Source organism: Cydia pomonella, chromosome 2 (assembly GCF_033807575.1).
Source record: "Cydia pomonella isolate Wapato2018A chromosome 2, ilCydPomo1, whole genome shotgun sequence".
NCBI lineage: Eukaryota > Metazoa > Arthropoda > Insecta > Lepidoptera > Tortricidae > Cydia > Cydia pomonella.
This window is the reverse complement of record NC_084704.1, coordinates 27,180,732-27,196,538: the sequence shown is the minus strand read 5'-3', so window position 1 is coordinate 27,196,538 and position 15,807 is coordinate 27,180,732. Positions and strand designations below refer to the sequence as shown.

Sequence of the window (15,807 nt, the reverse complement as noted above, 5' to 3'; positions counted from 1 at the left end):
TAGTTTAATTCAAGGAAGATAAATGAAAATCCCTTTCCTTAAAAATACTTATTTATTATATCTAGGAAGAGTCGTCAAATTCATAGGGATCACTTTATACATACAATTTTAAAATCTTAACTTGCAGTAGGTATTCATTATACAATATCACTAAAGATGACTAATAAGGTAAGTTTATGAGAATAGTAGATTATGGATATAAATTAAAGAATTCAGTTGACATCTAAAACACAACTTATGAACAAAGATACTTTTAAGCGTATTTGTAGTAAAAGGTATCATAATATATGTAGATATACTGCAAATATTTTCAAACGACAAAAGATAATTGTGAATTGCGGGTGTCAGTATGTCAGCAATACATTTATCTATACCTCTATATAATTATAGAGGGACAAAATTCCATAGAATTGTTTACTAATACACGTAAAAATGAACATTAACAAATGAAAAGCTATAGAGCGCATACGTTTCACTGTCAGCTCTTGTTGCCGGCCATGAGGAGAGAGAGCAGCGCCGCCTTCTCCTTCTCCTTCTTGCGCACCACGTCGAGCGCGCGGTTCTTCCACGTGCTCTTGCGCAGCTTGATGGGCCGGCTGCCCACGTAGCGACCTCAAAATAAATGGTTTGGGTTACACTTTGGATAGTTTGGATTACAACGACAAGTACACATGCCTGTTAGTAAAGGTCTACGTATGTAGCGTACAACGATTGAAGCATAAGTTGCCTTGGGAAGTTGATGATCTATGTTAGCCTGATATGATGATGATATATGCCTGTGTCAGCCCATGTAGTTGATTTAATGTAATAATTTCATTGTTTGGTATCCTATCAGTATTTAGAATCAACTAAATTCAACTTCATATAAAAATTTTAATGATGTTGTTTTCTCTAACCCTTTTGTATATATTTTTTCCCCTCGTTACAAATGATCTTTAAACAAAACTGATATAATCCAAAAACAAAAATCTACGAACAACTAACCCTCGACCAAAATTTGGATCCGACTAAAAGTGTTTTCACGAAAAATAACTTTTATAGTTTTGTCACAGTTATAACACATACGAGTATAATAAAAAAACACTGTACACGCAAATAGGCGGGTCGCTAATCGACCTAATCGCAACCAAAAAAGGAGTTTACCATCCATTTCCTTCATGGCTTTGATAAAGTCTCCGGGGTCCTTGAAGCTGACGAACCCAAAGCCTTTGCTCTTGTTGGTGCGCTTGTCGCGGATCACCTTCGCCCTTTGGAACGAGGTGTATTTGCTGAATGTTCGTGTCTGAAACAACAACGATATTTGTGAAATTATTCTATACAAGCCCTAAGAAATAATCGTGCGCCCAAATTTGACAGCCGAAGAAGAGGGCGCTGTACGGCGCGATAAGTTATGTGGTAAACAGAAATGTCAAATTTGAAAATCGCAGAGCATGCGAAAGTTATCGTCGGGCCAGTCCAGTAGCATCAAGCCCACCCACACTTGCCCACCCGCCGTGCGGTCCACCTGTAAACCTTACTGTAGAAACTTGGCACTGACCAGCAGCTCGTCGGTGACGTCGTTGCCGAGGTCGCCGCAGAACATACGGAAGTCGTCGTCGGGCCAGTCCAGGAGCGTCACGTCCTCCCACACTTGCCCGCCTGCCGTGCGGACCACCTGCAAACAACATTATCACGTATTCAGGTCTTTTGCGTTTACTTTTACTCTAATACTCTAACCCCCTTATACATAAACGTGTACTAAAGTTACGATGCCGCTGATTATCGTTTGTCCCTTTTAATCGTACCGTTGTAAGGGACAAACGATGATCAGCGGCATCGTAACTTTAGTACACGTTTATAAATAAGGGGGTAAGTAGCCAGTTAACTGAGCTCGACCACGCGCGTTTGCATACAAAAATCGGAGCCGTGGCACATCTCGTGGCGCGCCGTCGTGAATGCGGTTGCAACCGCGAGGGCATATGGGTCCCTACCCTTAGTACCCTTAGTTTAATTCTTAGGATAGTTCTATTCGGACGATTTTGAGTTAACGCCTCATGATTACAAGACAGATGAGTGATGTGTGAAATAATTATTACCTTCCGATGTTTCTTCTCTTTCTTGGGCTTGGGCTGTGCGGCGTCGGGCGCGGCGGGCGGCGGCGCGGCGGGCGCGGGCGGCGGCGCGGGCGGCGGGGACGGCGCGCGCGGCGGCGTCGGCGCGCGCAGGGGCGGGGGCGAGCGTTTCTGCACACGTTGCATCAAGATACATCAATACTAATTCAATCAATTTCATACCTTTTGGCGTCGAGACCCTTGGCCCGTGGGGTCCAAGTGCCCTTAAGCTCTTTAAGGACCTTTCAAAAAGGTTAGCAGAGGTCACCGGCGACCGCAGAGCTGGCAGCTTCCTCGCTCAAAGAATTAGTCTTGCAATACAGCGAGGAAATGCTGCCAGTATCTACGGCACCATGCCGCAGGGGGATATTTTTTAGTATTTTATTTTAAGTTTAGTATTATTTATTTTTAGATTTAGGTTTTATGAATAAAGTATATTTGAATACTAATGATCTAGCTGATGTTGCGCGAATAAATGTGGCGAAACGAGGCAAGAAACCATGTAAAAATGCTGACCCATATCCACAACATTTCAAACAGCGTTAGGTGCGCATCTAAACAACGCGAATGACCTTATATAAAATGAGATTTTTACGCGGAGCATTTTCTTAAGCCAGACATTATTGTGTAACCTTCTGAGCTTAAAAATGCTGCTAAGAAAAAATAAAGCAATTTAAACACTTAAAGAATGGTCATATCAATACCCTCTTCTTGCTCTCATGTTTCTCCTTATCCTTGTCTTCGTCCTTGGTCTGTTTGTAAAGTTTGGGCGCCGCCGAAAGCACGACCGGCTGCGGCTTGGGCGGCGGCGGCGGCGCCAGCTGCGGCCCCGGCATGCCTGGCCGGAGGAAGTGCATCGGGAACTCGGGCATGCCGCCGGGCCTTAAACGTTGTACCTGTCGAGAATTAAATGCAAGATCTCGTTGAGAACCCTTATATCTCCAGTGAGTTTTGGTCTTCAATATGAATTTTACTTCTAAAGACCCTAAGGCAGAGTCTTAAAGAGGGAGCGCTAATAGCCGGATTAAAGTTAGAAACTAAATATGTACCAACTTATAGCCATACATGTCTCCTCATATTATAGGCAAAATTTTATTTGCTAAGTTTAGTAAATTTGTAGAAACATCATGAGATAACAATATGTTAGGCTTGTTAAACTCAAATGTACGTTATTATTATTGAAACTTACAGAGGCTGGTATCATCATGTTTGGCATAGACGGCGGCGGTGGCGGCGGCGGCACAGCAGGGAACATCATGCGGGGCATCATGTTCATGTTGCCCGGCATGTTGGGCATGTTGCCTGGCATGGTTGGCATGTTGGGCATATTGGGCTCGAACGACAACATTGCGGGCGGCGGCGGCGGTGGGGGAATGGCCCGTTCCAGTCGCTGTTGCACCGCGCCGTACGTGCCCGCGCTGATCACCCCCCGGAGGCCATGCTCGCCGGAGATCTCCGCTTCGAACCTGTCCAGCATTTGTGACAAATACATGTTTAGTAGTAGTGTAGGTAGGGTTATATAGATCCAATACAGACCCAGACTGAGGACTTAAGACAACTTTAAATTTCATTGGAAGAGTAGAAGTTTCTAAATGGAATTTTCCCAGCAACAATTGAAATATCAAAGCTCATATGTTGATCCATAAAACTTGAACAATTTGAATTTTGGAAGTGGCCTATTAGATGAGAATCGGTCACCTTTCCGTGGAAAAGTAAATACCTATAATTCGCATAGGTGGTACAAAATAAAACAAATTTTGTAAAAAAACGTAAAATAAAATGTATTCGAAGTTTTAATTAGGGTTCCGTAGCCAAATGGCAAAAAACGGAACCCTTATAGATTCGTCATGTCCGTCTGTCCGTTCAATTTACTGAGTGGATACTCGTACACCTCTTTTAAACTGCTAATTTAAAAAAATGACGTACAGCTCGCAACAAGCTCTTATTCATAATGCTTACATATTTGTTCCCCAACAGTCAAATATTTTCCCCAATGCATCGAATTAAAGTAGAACATTGCAAGTTACTTAGCTGTGAAATCATGGTGCACAGCAAGTATTCATTGCTAAACTAAAGTCAAACGCAAATCAAATATTTAAAAATTAGGAGAGCATCATAGAACTGAAGATTTAACAAAATCACAGCCCAGAAGTTAGTTTAAATTTAAAAATATCTTATCGGTTCGCGAAATTTCAGAAAGCAGACGTTAGCGTAGAGACAGTTTAAAATATCAGAAAAATATACAATACAGGTACCTATAAAAAGCACAACATGGCCAAAAGAATTGCAGAGCAGCAATCGCGGCTGTACAGGATTTTACTAATATAGATTGTTAACTAAGGGGTGAAAGGTACTCATTTCAATCGAGTTAGTTTGGCGCTCGAATAGTCCGAGGTAGTGAGAAATTACGCTCTTACCGTAATTTTCATTAGTGAAAATTACCGTTAAAGAAAATAAAATTAAGATTGAATTTTGCTTACAACTTTTGTATTTTTAAATATTTTTTTACGTTATTATTATTAAGTGTAGTAATGTTACGTGACACGTAGTTGTTTGGTATAATTAATAGTCTTATTTCGCATAATACGCCGGTTGTCAACAATATGCCAGGATCTAACTCTCATATACTTCGGACACCTCTCACGCCGCTGCCCGGATAGCCTAGAGTTATTATGACGGGAAAAGTTGTAGATACCATACCTCAGGGCCCTCCCCCTACTAGATGGTGTGCTCAAATCACTGCACCTATGCTATTAAAACTGCACGAGGCCATGCGCTTGGCGAGGAATAGAAGCCTATGAAGGAATCTGGTCTTCAACAGAAGAACATGATGTCACGATCCTCAGCATTGAGGGACCGACTGAAGAAGAAGAAGATTTCGCCTTATCTTAGGCCTGGGCCTGTAGAGCTGGCTCTATCAGGGCTTCCTTGTACGGTGGAGCCAAAGCGCTTTATTCTGGTTTACCATCCCTCTTGATATTGAACTACCATGTGTTGGGAGGTCGTCGTCTTCCCAGGAATATTGTGAAGATATTGTTGTAGCACGGGCAGGTTTATGTAACTTAACGATGGGCGCCTATTTTTCGTGACGGAGGGTGGGGGCTAGTCCAGCCAACTCAACCCCTTAAGAGGAAGCTGGATCCTGGAAGAGCGACTTGGTGAGTCTTTCATTGAGCCTGTCGGTATCCAGCCTGGTTTAGCAAGTGTGCTGTGTTCTGTGTCTTTGTACGTTGCAGCAGCAGTGAGCGTACCATCCTAAAGGGCATCGGGAGAATAAATTCTGGTTCAGTCGCCTCCGCACCTCATCCTTGCCTGGCAAGCTCATCTGCACCGTTGTTACCCCAGGATCCACTGAGTCCCTTGATCCATTGAAGGGTGAGATTCTTATTAAGACATACAGCTATGCCATATGGAGGTCTCGATTAGTCGTTCGTGGCATTCATGTATCTGTTTTAATGTAATTATATGGCTTCGGGCCATTAAGAGTGCTCTACTGTAGGTCTATATGAAAACAGTACAAGCAGAGTTAAACTCGAAACGAGAGGAAAGGAATTCATAATAGGCAGAGGAGTCCGACAGGGGGACCCAATGTCACATAGTCATCTACACTAAGGCTACATACGTTAAGACTACCCGTTCGAGTTGCTGAGCGATTAAAAATCAATTTAAAATGTAATAAACAAGGTTCTAGCGACAAATGTGTGAATAAACTCTAAAGTGAACATTTCTGTACTTAATTATCAAAAGTGTTGATCTCAGAACAGTGATAATATAGAGATATCAGATATATAAATAAAGGATTGTGGTAAAACGGTTTGCTTTTGAGTGCAGTGCCGGTTAAGATAAGAGTCCGTGACGCGAACGCGGATAGTTGTATGAACCGCTGCGGCGCTTACGACTTTTATAACGACATCCGCGAAAGCCGTCCTCTTAGTGTCCTAGTGCAGAAATGAACAGTAGCTGAACAGTTTTAACGTCGAATATTCTGTGCTAATATCCACTGACGAACTTTATCACCTACCAACATTCTTGTGTTTGAAACTTCTTTGTTCGGATTCTTTTTTGGTTTTGGTTATATTTAAGTTAAAATTAAAATTCGAAGATGATTTGTCAAGCGTGCTATGACCCAATTGATGGCCTAGAGGAATTAATATGTGTAACTTGTAAAAGGCCCTATCACTATAAATGTTTTAACATAACTACAGCTGCTTTCATGGCAAGAAACTACGCAATACGGCACGATTTTCGTTGTTTATTGTGTACAAACATAACATCTCGCCGTAAAAATGATAACACACCTGCGCGAGGCCAACTTAGTTCTACATTACAAGACCAAGACCATACAAATATGTCACTGGATAATGTATCAATAAATGATGAGACAAACCTGAACCTCGGCGACACCATTGGCTCCCCGCAACAAATACAAAATTCTCAGCCCATCACACTAGACCAAATCAGTTCCCTGCTTAAAAACAATAATACTTTTATTTTAACCGACTTCAAAAAAATGCTGCACACAGAGATTACTGCAGCGATTGCCGGACTTAAAACCGAATTTACAAATAAACATATTCAATTAACGTCCCAACAAGAAAGTATGATGCAGCAAATAAATGAAGCCAACAGTAGAATAGACTCACTACAAAGGGAAAACCAACAAATTAAAACACAATTAGCTCAAGTTCAGATGCGATCTAACCCAGTAGAAAATCCTGAAATCATCAAGAACCAAAAAAAGTTCATAGTCTACGGCTTGGACGAGTTCTATGGGGAAAAGGAATCTGATTTATATCCCCGATTAAATAACATGTTCTGCGACATTTTAAATGTAAATATTAATAGCTATATCGAAAGTGCACAGCGTATAGGTAAAAAAGGAAATCGCCGCCCGCTGCTTATCGAACTGATAAGCAAGCGCATGAAAGCGTACATACTGGAAAACTCCCGCGCGTTCAGGAACACGGGATATGCTGTCTCAGATGTCCTGGATAACGAAGCCTTAATCATAAGACGAGACATAAGAGATCAGCTCCGGAGAGCTCGCGAAAGCAGAAAGCACGCAGTAATACGAAACAACCGCCTTTTTATCAATGGAATCGAATGCCACCCCACGCAAGGAATAAAATCCCATCCTGTGGCCCCTGGCCCGAGTAATATAGCACCAGCCATCCCCACAGCGCGCATAAGTCACAATAGTATAGCAAATAGCCCAGCAGCCAGAACAAGCGAGTCATCACGCCTAGACAGACAAGAGGACCTACCATCATCTACAGCAAATCAAACTATACATACTAGGGGCAATCTCGTGGAAATTACGGAGCAGATTAGAAACCTGGGAGAAGAGGAGAAAACGCCATGCCCATACGTCTCACAGCCCACAGCACATGAGCAGACTAGCACACCCAGTCGAAGCCTCTTTGCGCATAATGCCTCAAACTCGAATGACCAGCGTATTCGCAGTAACCTAGCCGACACACGCGCAACAAATACTACCTTTCGTACCTAACTTGCCTATTTTATTCCAAAATATGCAAAGTCTATGGAACAAAACCCACCTTATGCAAGATTATACGGAAAAAAATAATAATTTACACGTGATTTGTATTTCCGAGTCATGGCTAAACAAGGAAAAAAAAGATTTAATACATATAACTAATTTTACTACAAGTTCATTCTTTTGTCGAGAACACCGCGAAGGTGGCGGTGTACTTATTTTAACAAAAAACACTTTAGAATCTAGAGATCGACCCGACATCACATCTCTATCAATAGAAATAATTTTTGAAGTATGTGCTATAGAAATACCAAAGTCAAACCTATTAATTATAAACATATACTACCCAAATAGAAAGAGGGAAATCGAAACATTTTATGTATGTCTAACTAAACTTCTTAAATTAATTTCCTTAAAAGATAGTTGCAAAAATATTGTAATCGGAGGTGATTTTAACATTAATTTCCTATCAGATAATTACGAAAAGACTAGATTATCTAACCACATGCTCGCACATAACTTTCATCAACAAATCAGGCTGCCCACACGAGTCACTCATACGTCATCCTCGTGCATCGATTTAGTATTTATTAACTTTAAACCAATCAATTTAAAAATAAATATAGTGGAACCTGGCTTCTCCGACCATACGTTTTGCGTTTTGGTAACAGTGCCATTTTGTGTGCCAAAATTACAAAACTGGTTAGTTTGCAAAAGAATCTATAGCAAATATAATATATCATCATTTAAAAACGAGCTCGAAAAAATAAAGTGGAATGATTTAATTTCGATGAATAACAGTCCAAATGATAACTATAATCTATTTGAAAATGCACTAAAAACAGCCCTTAATAAATGTATTCCAAAGAAAACTATAAAAATTCAGCCGAAAAAATCTCACCTAACACCGGGTTTAAAAATATCTTGTCAAAATAAAAGGCTCCTAAGGCTACTAGTATTACAGTCTAAAGATAAAACATTACGAAACCATTACAAAAATTATTGTAAAATATTAAAAAAAGCAGTCCACGCATTAAAAAAACTTAATAACAAACTTAAATTCAAAAACTCACACAATAAAACCAAAAGTATGTGGCAAATAATAAACACGGAGACAAATAAAAATCCACCAAAAAATAAAAATAATACTCAAATTAAAATATCTGATAACAAGGTAGAAACAGACCCAATTACAGTTGCGAATATTTTTAACAATTTCTTCTCCTCTATCGGAAATTCGCATCCGACACTTAAAACTGAAGCATCATTAAAAAATACGAACGAAAACTCATTCTTTCTTCGTCACGTTGAACCAGATGAAATCCTTAAAACAATAAAAAACCTTAAAAATAAGTCATCTTGCGGCATTGATGAGATCCCACCAACTTTAATTAAAAGCTGTTCAGAAATTTTAGCTATCCCATACACTAAACTCATAAACCAATCATTTTCTGAAGGCTCTTTCCCAGATGCACTAAAAATTTCGCTAATTAAACCGGTATATAAAAAAAAACCGGCCAAGAGCATGTCGGGCCACGCTCAGTGTAGGGTTCCGTAGTTACTCTTCCGTCACAATAAGCTAAACTCGAGCTTAAAGTATAGTAAATTGTTAACCAAGGGATGAAACGGTACCTTTCACCTGAGTTAAACAAATAGGCAAATTTGCATAATCAGTACCTAATTAAAATAAGTCTTTTTACTATGAAGGGAAAACTTTTTGCGATAACTCAAAAACAGCTAAACTGATCATGTCCGCTATAGTTTTCATTTAATGTCTTTCTTAAGCTCTACTTCCACGATTTTTTTCATATTTTTTGGACCTATGGTTCAAAAGTTAGAGGGGGGGGGACACATTTTTTTTTTCTTTCGGAGCGATTATCTCCGAATATATTCACTTTATCATAAAATGTTTCTTGAAACCCCCTATTAGTTTTGAAAGACCTTTCCAACGATACCCCACACTCTAGGGTTGAAGCGAAAAAAAAAATTCACCTTCACTTTACGTGTAGGGGAGGTACCCTAAAAAAAATTAAATTTTTAGATTTTATTGTACGACTTTCTCGGCTTTATTGATTTATATATCCATGCCAAATTTCAGCTTTCTAGCACTAACGACCACGGAGCAAAGCCTCGGACAGACAGACAGACAGACAGACAGACAGACAGACAGACAGACAGACAGACAGACAGACGGACATGGCGAAACTATAAGGGTTCCGTTTTATGCCATTTGGCTACGGAACCCTAAAAAGGAGATACTACAGACGTAAATAACTACCGCCCAATTGCTCTACTACCGACATCAGCAAAAATATACGAAACTGTAATGATAAAACGTCTCTACTCCTTCTATGAAAAGTACAAAATTTTAAATGACAACCAAAATGGCTTTAGAAAAAACCGGTCAACAACCCTTGCAATCTACAGATATGTCCAGCAAATTACAAATGTAATAAACGATAGAAAATATGCGGTCGGCCTCTTGCTTGATATGAGTAAAGCATACGATAGAGTCAATCACAAGATCCTCTTAGACAAACTTTATAATACGGGAATTAGAGGCACTGCCTTTGAATGGTTCAAGTCATATTTCACAAACCGCGTCCAGCATGTAGACATCGAAAACGTAGACTTCGTGACGGGACAAATCCAAAAAGTCAGATCTGCAAGAGTTCCTGTAACCGGCTCTATCCCCCAAGGCAGTGTCTTGGGATGTATCTTATTTCTTGTTTACATAAACGACCTTCCCGACATACTAGAAGACCATTGTACACTTTTTGCAGATGATGTTTCGGTATTGTTCCCATGGGACGATGAGTTTGGTGACGTTGAAAATAAGTTAAACTCCACCTTGAATAAAATCGTAAATTGGCTACAAAATAATAATCTAGAACTTAATCTCAAAAAAACAAAACTTATTCAATTTAAACCCTACCAAAAATCCCCCCTGCCTTTAAATTTCAGCTACCAAAATACATGTATAGAACACGTCAGCTCGGCTACCCTGCTAGGACTGGAACTAGATACTAACATGTCTTGGAAACCGCACATCCAAAAACTTGCAAAAAAACTATCCTCTTTTATATACGCCCTCCATCACTTGAAACGCGTTACGGATTTTAAGACAGCTCTCACAGCATATTACGCATACGCCTACTCTAGATTATCTTACGGCCTAGTACTGTGGGGAAATAGCAGTGATGTAGACAAAATTTTCATACTACAAAAAACATGCATTAGGATACTAGTTAATATTGACCAACTAGACTCCTGCCGCCCCTATTTCATTAAGCACCAAATACTCACCCTGACCTCTATGTACATATTCGAGTCGAGCAAGTTTGTCAGGAAATACATCGATTTATATACGCCTTTAATTAATAATAGGAGAAACAATCGAAACTTAAATAAACTAAGATTGCCACTTTCCACATTAAAGCTTGTTACGTCCGGCCCTCATTACATGACCATAAAAATTTATAATCACCTTCCGAATTCCCTGAAAGACCTAAATAAACCTAAATTGTTTAATGATAAATTAAAAATATTTCTGGCAAGTAAATGTTTCTACAGCTTAGATGAATTTTTTAGTGAAGAATATGATTAGGAAAATACAAATCATCCATTATAATAAATGATTAAAATGTACCTAGTTTAAGCTAAGTAGATTTAAGTGATCTAAATTTAAGGCTTAAATTGCTATGCCCTTGCAGGGCGTCACATGTATACCTTCTAAAATGTACCACCTTTAACAATTTATGTAATGTGACATGCAATAAATATTCATTCATTCATATTCATTCAAAAAGTTATTCATAGCAGTCTTACAAAACATATTCTGCCACCTGGACTGGGATACAAAAGAAATAAAAATATTTGATAAACACTTAAGTCACTTACGATTCACGGATGATATAGCTATACTTTCAGAAAATGACAGTATTCTACAAATAATGCTAAATGAGCTAAATGAGGAAAGCTGTAAAGTCGGTTTGGAAATGAACCATACAAAAACCAAAATTATGACTAACGGAGCCCCTACAAAAATACACATACAAGGCAAAGAACTCGAATTTGTAGACCATTACATATACTTAGGCAAGAGGATATCCTTTGACACTGACAGCAACAGCCAGGAAATAGACCGCAGAATCAATATCAGCTGGAGGAAGTATTGGAGTTTTAAAGAGCTTCTAAAAGGAAACTACAGTCTCAAACATAAGAAAACAGTAATGGACACATGCATCTTACCATGCCTTACATACGGTTCTCAAACTTGGGTGCACACAAACAAGAACAAGGTTAACAGCAACTACATCTGATCCAAAACAAACATCATAGATGCACTAGAGTTTGTGCTGAAACAAAAATGGAGATGGGCCGGCCACATAGGAAGATTGACAGATGACAGATGGACCAACAAAGTCACAAAGTGGCCAGGACCCCATGGCAAAAGGAAGTGGGGAAAACCCACAACAAGATGGCCCAAAGACATTATAGCCACAGCTGAAGAAAACTGGCTAATCAAGGCTAAAGACCGAGAAAGGTGGAAAGATATGGAGGAGGTCTATACCCGACAGGGGTCCTTAAAATAGAAAAATGATACTGTGAGAACTTGTCATAAAAATATTTAAGGAAAAATAAAGGCTCAAATAAATAAATATGGGGGGTGATTTGTCGTAAAATTCATCATACTATATGTGGTTAACGCTATATGTGCACAAACACATTGACATTTTGAGTGTCCGCTTAGTAAATTAAACAGTCTTTACCTAAAAAAATAGATACGAAAGTACAAGGTCATAAGTTTCGGTGCGACCGGAAGGTTCGGCAGTTTTTGCGCCGATACCGAACCTTCGGCCGAAACACGATTTTTATACTGAAACCTGCCAAAACCGAAACCGAAACTTCGGTTGGACATTAATTATTAAGTACTGTGTTGCACATCACATCACAAGTTGAGTACATTTTTACAATCTCCATAGTGCTGGAAACATTTTTTATTGACATGACATATAAATGAAAGAAACTTTGAGGAGATATGACTATATTAATTAATTCTACTCCCCTCATCCAATTATCATCCTTATTCGCAATCCTGTTTCAATTGGCATTACTCATAGTGATTGGGAATACTCAATATTTTGTTACTTTTTTTAGGTATTCAACCATTGTTCCTTTAGAAATATTAAGGTTTTTACAATATTATTATAATAGTAATATACAAAAAAATCCATTTAAATCCCCCCTTTGCATGGCAAACTCCTGCAGTAAGACAGTGAAATTCCTACAACTCCAAAATAATGTATGCAACCTGGAGGGTTATAAAACCTAACCTAATGTGCCAACAGTAGGTATTATTAATTATAATATTCCAAAATCTAACCCCACAAAATGCAGTATCCTGAATGCAGCTTTTTTTTCCAACCCTCTTAGTGTATTTTAGGACATTGACGCAGGTAACTTGGATGCCACATTAAGTGATCATGTTTTAATTAACACTCGTGAAATATGTAATAACCTCATTTGGCACAGTTCCTGACGGCCTACTGCAAACACTGAAATTCGCAAATTGTGGGCATTTTTCTCTGTCACTCTAATTACACCATTTATTATTATTATTATTATTTATTAATCAGGCAGGCAGTTGAAAAAACTGATAGTTGCCTGTATCTGAGGGATCTTCACTTAAAATGAATTCTACACCATATATTTATTGTGATACAACGAGGAAATGCCGGCAGCATCCTTGGTAAGTAAAATGCCTCAAGGGCCTATTTTAGATATAAGCTAGTTATAGTAATACTCTGTATATATCCATTATGTATATTGTTTTTGTACATTAAGAATTTTCATATTACACATCTTCAAGCAAAATTTGTTGTTTTTAACATGATCAGTACAACACATAATAACTCATGCTTAAAATGCATGAGTTGCACTGATCATCTTTCAGCATGTACTATACCAAAGGTTGATGACAAGTTGACAACACAGACAGCTTCCACGTATTAAGCCAAGTATGTAACAACACTTCTAGTTTTAGCAATATTTTATAAAGAATCTGCTATTATATATGTCAGATACTTACCTAGACATTTCATCTTGCATCTGCTGGTATTTGTTGGAGTCGTCCATGGTGCCTCTCCAACCTTAACCTTAAAGCAGTCCAAAAGAATTACGTACTAACGAGAAAATACGTTTATGACATCAAACAATAGTGCGCTCGATACGTACACTTTGGGACATTTTCAAAGGATTTTGATCAAAATACAACAAACAGGTATATTTTAGGCTATTCGCTTTATTGAAAAAGAATGATAGAATTGAATGTACATTTGACATTGACAGGCTGACAGCGTAGCTATAGTCTGTCAAGCAGTCTGTCAGTAGCAATGTAAAGCAAACTGAAGTATGGCAACACTCACAGAGCAGTATTGCGCTAAGAAAAGCAGCAATGTACATCGAACCGAAACATATTTTTTTCCGCTGAGCGCGCTCTTCGTACGTCAACTAAAATTGCCGCTCGCGGTTTATTGAAGCATTTGGAAATTGTTATTATTATGAGAGGGACAATTTAAACTGGAGTAAAAACGATGTCAATCAATATGATAAACGAGATCAAAAAATACCTATTTGCAAACGGACTATGCTGGAGAAAATAATGTTTGAATCAAATCATTGCTTCCGCAGGTAGCTGGATTTTAATATATTATCAGATTTCTCGGTTGGAATTCAATATTAAAGATATATCACGATAAAATGCAATACAAATGCTCCTTTATGCAACCTTCAAAAGCTAATTAGACATATTTAGGTAGGTACAATCGAAAAATATATCAATAGATTGAATTAAAATAAAGGTTTGTATGCTTAGTAAAAGGTGGACGCAAAAGGCGAGCGCTCGCATTCCTAACCTTTGGTATGCTTAGGAGCAGATCTGCTACATATATATTCAACTTAAACATGAAGATGTCATAGCTAAATAAATGTAAAGGTTAAGGCATTTGCACTTGAGTACTTTTTAACAAACGAGCTGTTAGTAGGTACCTATACTACTGAATTTAACTAGAATAAAACAATCCATTGTTTTATTTAAGTAAATATTAAAACCTAGGTAAGTAACCCCTGAGCCATCACTGGCAGCGGTAGCCCTGGTAGGGTATCACTGTAACTATTCTTGTCACAATTGCAGGGCTTATTAAATATCAAATATCTGGACTATTTACATCATTTTGATATGGTTTTATTCTGTTTTAGCAAACTTAGAAGACAAATAGGGAGCAAAGAGAACATGAGCACCACGGTAGAAAGCTGTTTTTAACATCAGTTCAGAAACTGAAGAAGCCCAAAGAAAATAATTATGCCACTTGTTAATTGTAAATTAGTGTATTTCTCTTGAACAATGTCACATTCACATACCAGTGTAATTTTGAAATGGTTTTACAATATACTTATATAAATATACAGATTAAAAATTAATAAAACACAACTGCAGATATTTTGGTGTTCATTTAATTTCAAGGCAATTAAGATACAGGTCACTTTAGCTTATTTACACTTAATTCAGGCCATTCATTGAAAAAATATCATTAAGTTACCAATGTTACTGGTCCACTCCAACCAAGCATCAGAATACTTTGTACCTAGTCACTTATTGCATCTTAAGCATAAAACAGATCTGTTTGAAAATTTGTAATTTCAAGTTTAAAGTTTCCACTCCAAGTTTCAAAATTTATTCTTATAGTAGTAGTTACACATAAAACTTAGTCTAAAGCAATTTGCCTAATTTATAGTACAGAGATATTCCAATATCTCTGAGACCACTCTTACATGCTAGCTTGGTAAGGTTTTGCTCACACTACTGTTTTTATACAGGCTAAAAATGTTAGATATTTACATGTATCGGCTAGATCATATTTTATATGTAGATATTTAAAAAAGTCATTTAGATATCAGGAGAATGCTGTTAAGAAATTTTATTAACTTTCACATTAGTCTATTCAAGACTTGTCAGGAACTGACACAATTTCAGGTACTCAAAATATTAATAAAAGATACCTTGACAATGGAAACTTAACAACTTCCACTCATGTGAGTAATATGGAGTTATATTGTTTCTGGATAAAAGAAGGTATGATTTTAATGTTAAAATATTTTTCTAAAATTATGCACACTGAATAAATGTAATGCACACTGAGTAAAGCGACTTAAAACTTC

General features: G+C 38.1%; 2 protein-coding genes across 3 annotated transcripts in view; both read right to left on the bottom strand.

Moving 5' to 3' along the window:
• LOC133534794 (uncharacterized) overlaps positions 1–15,807 on the bottom strand; it is a 259,834-nt gene that overhangs the window by 218,324 nt on the left and 25,703 nt on the right. The gene's annotated exons all lie outside the window — the stretch shown is intronic.
• Positions 34–13,948, bottom strand: LOC133534783 (RNA-binding protein 42). 2 transcript variants are annotated; one of them, XM_061874060.1, is made up of 8 exons: positions 13,825–13,948; positions 13,679–13,745; positions 3,280–3,556; positions 2,795–2,986; positions 2,076–2,222; positions 1,538–1,654; positions 1,144–1,282; positions 34–612 (listed from the first exon to the last, which is right to left on the bottom strand). In XM_061874060.1, exons 2-8 carry the CDS (start codon positions 13,723–13,725, stop codon positions 479–481), a joined length of 1,053 nt encoding a protein of 350 aa, XP_061730044.1. In that variant the 5' UTR covers positions 13,726–13,745; positions 13,825–13,948; the 3' UTR covers positions 34–478. The 2 variants fall into 2 exon arrangements, with proteins under 2 accessions (XP_061730044.1, XP_061730043.1); XM_061874059.1 differs by having other exon boundaries at positions 13,679–13,948.